Raw genomic sequence first — 6000 nt, 5'->3', positions numbered from 1 at the left:
CGGCTTCTGTTATCAGGCATTCAAAATGCCCCTGTGGATAGCACTCTCCTTTAGTGCAGTGGAAGCACACTAAAGGCCTTTCCATGGCTTGAAGAGGGGATGGTGTTTTGTCTCGCAACAAGATCTTTGTTTCATTGGAGCAAGACTTCGTGCCATTCCAGTTGTGTCCGTGCTTCTGTATAAACGACGGCTGAACGCAGAGACAAACACGGAGACCGCTCCATCACAAGTTTGCAAGGCCAGTTTGTGTTTTATTTGCATACGACTTGCACAAAAAAAAAAACTTTGCACAAACTCAATAGATCAGTTTAGGAATCCTTGAACGATGACGTGGGCACTGCCGAGCCCCTAAATTCTGTTTTTAGAGTAGGTTCAAAAGGTAGCTGCGTCAACTCGTGCTCCAGAGAGAGAGAGAAGGGGGTTTGGGGCCTGTTCACACATTGCAGAGAGGACTCTGGGTTTAATAGGTGTACACCATGCAGGGGGCTGCAGTCACTCATAGCTCCCCAACAAATGCACCTGTAGGATGGCATGGTATTTGCATAAAAGGTAAAGGACCCCTGGCAGTTAAGTCCAGTCACAAACAACTGGGGTTGCGGTGCTCATTTCGCTTTACTGGCCGAGGGAGCCGACATTTGTCTGCAGACAGTTTTTCTGGGTCATATGGCCAGCATGACTTAGCTGCTTCTGGCGAAACCAGAGCAGCGCACGGAAACGCTGTTTACCTTCCCGCCAGAGTGGTACCTATTTATCTACTTGCACTTTCTTGGCGTGCTTTCGAACTGTTAGGTTGGCAGGAGCTGGGACCGAGCAACGGGAGCTCACCCCGTCGCGGGGATTTGAACCGTGACCTTCCGATCGGAAAGCCCTAGGCTCAGTGGTTTAGACCACAGCGCTACCCACGTCCCTGGTATTTGCATGTGTGCCCCTAAAAATGTAATGTGTGAACTGGTCCATGGAGAGGGCACTACAGTTGCAGGAACATGGCAGTGTGTTTTATATATTTAGTTAGGCAAAGATTTGAGATAAGTTGATCACTATAGGGGGTGGGAGAATGTACATCTTCCAAGACGAAGGAACTCCTCTAACACAAACAAGAAGCAGATCACACTTAACAGACCCACTAAAACCACGCTAATACATCATCGTTCCATGCTTACCTTGCTAGCAAGATTTTTGGCACGTTCCGGGCTTTATTCCAGTCACTTTTACAGTTAATTTGTTTTTGCATATGTTCCATACAGAGGCCATAGTAAGCTATTAAGCAAAAAATAAAGACATGGAAGGGATAGGAGGCTTCGCCCCCACAAACAAAGTAAAAAGGAGGGTAGGAAATACTCTTCCAATGGCAATGCAAAATATCAGAGTTTGCACGTAAAACCCAGCAGGACTACTTGGGAAACATGGGCAGATGTGGGCATGTGGTTGTTGTATTTTTTAAAAAAGACTTGTACCAAAGGTTTCTTTTTTTTAAAGGACCCTTACCCAAGATGTTTGTAAAATACGAACAACGAACAGGAACAACTTGTGTCTACAGATATGTGCATCACAAACACTTAACTGTTTAGGATATTGAGATTGGCTGTGTTTTCAGCTTCCTTACGGATATTTACAGTTGCAAACTCCTTTGCCACAGGCTGACGTGTGAAAGGGGCATCTCAGAATGAGATCGTATCAAACGGTGGAGGTTGGCAAGAGATTTCGGTGAATGCAACATTTTGCTAAAGGTAAAGGACCCCTGACAGTTAAGTCCAGTCGCAGACCACTCGGGGGTTGCAGCACTCATCTCACTTTACAGGCCGAGGGAGCCTGGGTTTGTCTGCAGTCAGTTTTCCAGGTCATGTGGCCAGCATGACTAAGCTGCTTCTGGCACAATGGAACACCGAAACCAGAGCAGCGCACAGAAACTGTTTACCTTCCCGCCGGAGTGGTACCTATTTATCTACTTGCACTTTGATGCACTTTCCAACTGCTAGGTTGGCAGGAGCTGGGACTGAGCAACGGGAGCTCAACCCGTCGCGGGGATTCGAACCGCTACTTTCCAAAAAACCCAGGACCTACCTTTTAAACCCCTCCCCCCCCCGTTAAAATGCAGCATTTCAAAGCGTGAGATCAAAGGGTCCGTTCTTGCAACAGAGCAGGTGAGGGTGCTGCTTTGGTGGGTGGGGGAGTTGAAGCCCACTGTGGAACTTGAGAAGGTGCCTTAAACAAATCATTAGTCCATGTAGCTCCATACTGCCTACACTGGCTGGCAGAAGCACTCCAGGGTTTCAGGTAGGGACTCTCCCAGCAAGACAGTCTATCGCTGAGCTATCTACCCCTTACCCCCATAAAGAGTTGCTATTGTGCTTCTCTGGATTATACCCTAGAAGTAGCTTGATAAATGTTTGTGCCAAGGGCATCTCTACCTTGGGACTGGCACAAGGAACAGACACTCTGCTTTTTGTGCCTATAGCCCAGTGTAGTCGACTCTTGCCATGCGTGCTTCTCTGGGGTCTGAAGGAATAAAAGTTACATGCCCTGATTCCTGGTTATTTTAACTGGAGATTTGAACCTGGGATGTTCTGAAGGCCCTGACTTTGCTCTGCTGAGTTCCTCCCCTGACTTTACACTTCCCCAAGTCACAGCAGTGACATAATCTGCAAGGAATCCTTACAAACTTGGCAGGGATTTTTTTGGGGGGTGGGGATTTTGGGCTGTGGTTAATCTTACATTTCTACACAGCTGCTTCACCAAAATAGCACCCAAGACAGTTTATAACGTTCAGATGTCTCTTGAAAGATGGAAGTTTCTCAGCGTGATGTTTCCACTGGACACTGTAATTAAAGGACTTAACTCCCAACGAAATCAACGAGATTAAAAGGTTTAACAGACTCTGGCTGTGCTCATACATCATGTAAAACAATGGTTTAGCACTACCTGCACAAGTGTTTACTTAAGTTGACCTGGAACTCAGCTTCCCATTGTGTGAACCGAGGGTTGTGTTTTGTATAACTAACTCAGTTTCAAAGCAAGCCAACTTCAAACCATGGTTTATCAAGTTGGTCCGTTTAAACTAACCATAGTTAATGTCAACCACTGCCACTGGTTCCCATGCAAGAAGCAAAGTTTAAAGGAAAGGCATCAGTGCCAAACTCTTCCTTAGCATTTGGCCAGAAACCCGCATTTGCTTAAGGTGGTTCTTCTCATGCATGTCACACTAAACAATGGTTTGGCATAATGTTCAGACGTGGTTTTTTTCTGCCCTGTTTTTAATTATAGGGCAGTCACCTGATAAAAGAAATCTCAGCTCAGTAACCATGCAAGTTTTAGCTGATTATAAATGATGCTGATCATACCCAACTCGGTTCCTCTGTGACATCTGAAATGGGAGTAGCTGTGCAATACCTGGATCCGTGTTGGCTTGCAGTGGTGGGCTGGATGCTGGCCAATGAACTGAGTCTGAATCCTGACAAGATAGAGGTGCTATACTTGAGTGGTTCTCATCCATTACCTTTTTCTAGGCAGTGCAGCACTCCCTCTGAAGGAGCAGGTACATAGTCTGGGGGGTACTCCAGGTACTCCAGGATCCATCTTCCGTCCATTGTGTTCCAGGTGTCCTTAGTGGCTACGCTTGCCAGATTCCACTGGCAAGACAGCTTCAGCTCTTCCTGGACAGGGCTAGCCCGACCACAGTTGCGCCTGCCTTGTTAAATCTGGAGATCTGACTCCTGCAATGCACCTTAAGGTGGCCTGGAAGTAGAGGCTAGTGAAAAATGTGGCAGCTAGTTTGCTAACTGGCCTTCTCAAGGTGACATGCTACCTGGTCAAGTTTAAGGTTTTGGTGTTGGTATATAAAGACTTCCTGGAGGGACAACCCCAGCAGTGCAGCCTGTCAGTTGTACAAAGAAGAACAGTCTCTTGTATTGTTTCTGTATGTTGCTGTCACCTTACACGTTTTGATTTTGTGGGACTTTTTGCAGCATGCCGCTGAACGTTCTCAAACGTGACTCGGGGACAAAGTGCCCAATCAACAAGGGGGCACATTTTTAATTGCTACACCCCGCTGGAATTTATTTATCTACTGAGCGTTGAAGCTCTAATTCAGGGTTTCCCAATCTTGAGTATCCATCTGTTTTTGGACCACAATTCCCATCACCTCTGACCACTGGTCCTGCTAGCTAGGGATGATGGGAGTTGTAGTCCCAAAACAGATGGAGACCGAAGATTGGGAAGCCCTGCTCTAATTTACATGTGGCTTAAGCACAGCTTTGTGTACTGTGGACTTCAATATGGGCTGCACTGCAGAAATCAAAAGTCCTGTGATTGATGCAAGTTACCTTATTCCCCTTCTGCTAGTCACTGGGAAGTGCAAACCCTCCTTAACACCCCTCTGTCTTTAGAGATTTTACATATGCTTTCAACCCTAACCTAGTTGTAGCCATGAAGACAAGAAACCTGTTTAATTTCTTCTCTTTCCAAAGTGCCTCAGGCTGCTGAATTTTTCACCTAATACTGAAGTCAGTGTGCTCATGTCCTTGGTCTCATGTGGCTTTGGTGGTGATCTGAGAATAGTGCCCAGAGTTTCATCCCATCCCGTTCCAATATTCAACAGCCTTAACAGAGCAGACCATGAGACTCAATGGAAGTTCAGGGCTCCTCTGAACCCAAGCCAGAGGTGTTGAGACCTACAAGTGTCTAGTCTGTCTAGTCTTGAACCGGGACAATTGTCTTCATTTCTTAAATGTGGGCCAGTTTGAAAATCCAAGAAATCAGCCCTTACACCCCAGATGAGGGAAAGAAAGAAAGAAAATGGGAATATTTCTTCTCAGACCACTTTCACCCATTGCATTTTAAGTATATTCTTGAGAAATAATAATCAAGCATACACCTGAGAATACAATGCGTGAACGAGATAAATATGAGCACCACACACAAAAAGAGTCGGGATCGGTGACTGCTTCCTGCCAAGTGTACCTGCAGGGCCAATCCTGAGTTTATGTGGGACAACCTACACAAATGAAACCTGATTAAAAGCAGGTTGCAATCTGAAACATGGATGGCTCCTTCCTTAAGTCCAAACCGGTGTCGTTGTTACTTCCCCCACCCTCAGTTTAGGGAGTGTTATGAAGACAAATACTGGGAACCCTTGAGAGTTCATATGGCTTTCATAGCAACCATTTTTTTGCGGTGTCTCTTGGAGAGGATTAAATTTAGTGCTAGAGCTGCGTAGGGTTTTAACACTTGAGCAACCATCTCTGGCTTTTACACACACACACACACACACACACACACACACACACCTTTCCCTCTTTCATGCAAACACACACACACACACTCCTTTGCAGTCCACAATTTCCTTGTTCTCATGTCGAGCGGCAGGTGCCCGTTGTATCAAAAGGAAAGGAAGAAGAAAATTCCCAGTGCAATGTCTTGGGTGCCACCCAAGTTTTCTCCGCCACCTTTTGTGTCTCTCAGTCTGGGCAGTGTGAAAAGTCGGTCGCCAGCGGCGAGTGGACTGACAACTCGGGAAAGACACGCACACATACGCACAGACGCACACACACACCGCGGTGAGTCACAGTTTTCGAAAAAGACAGAAAGGCAGAGGTGGTGGAAGAATGAGGTAACTTGTCTCCCAATGGGCGTGTCTGGCAATACGCCATGCTGGCTCCTCTAATGCGCTACTGTCCATTAGGAGAGAGGGAAGTGGACCTTGGCAAGGTGACTGACAGCTACATAAAGAAGAAGCTACGGAAAAGAGAGAGAGAGAGAAAGAAAGAAAAGGTTCAGAATCCAAAAAGGGGGAAGCAAAAAATAAAAGCGAAAAGGAAAACAAAAAACCCAACAACAGCTGTTTGTTAAAAAAAGGAAACTGTGAGGGGAAAGTGAGGAGGGAGGTTAGGGTGGGATTCATATAGTCGGGGCTGGCAGGCACCTTCCCAAAAGAAGCACAATTTGGCAATCTGAATCAATCTAATGATGCTTATTCTGCCTGTTTTGAAAACATTTCGTTCTGTT

General features: G+C 46.1%; 1 protein-coding gene across 7 annotated transcripts in view; it reads right to left on the bottom strand.

Moving 5' to 3' along the window:
- Window positions 1–230: 230 nt before the first annotated feature.
- Window positions 231–6000, bottom strand: part of SEPTIN11 (septin 11) — a 110068-nt gene continuing 104298 nt past the window's right edge. For 4 of the 7 annotated variants that reach the window (XM_083398510.1, XM_083398504.1, XM_083398506.1 and 1 more), the window contains one exon: window positions 231–5730. In XM_083398510.1, the coding sequence (XP_083254636.1) occupies window positions 5715–5730 (16 nt within the window). In that variant the 3' untranslated portion in view covers window positions 231–5714. The remainder of the gene's footprint in view (window positions 5731–6000) is intronic. The other 3 variants (XR_014501832.1, XR_014501833.1, XR_014501834.1) reach the window with 1 other exon arrangement.

The sequence above is a fragment of the Podarcis tiliguerta genome (genome assembly GCF_965153285.1).
Source record: "Podarcis tiliguerta genome assembly, chromosome: 9".
Lineage (NCBI taxonomy): Eukaryota > Metazoa > Chordata > Lepidosauria > Squamata > Lacertidae > Podarcis > Podarcis tiliguerta.
The sequence above is the reverse complement of the archived record's forward strand: the minus strand, read 5'-3'. Positions and strand labels throughout refer to the sequence as shown.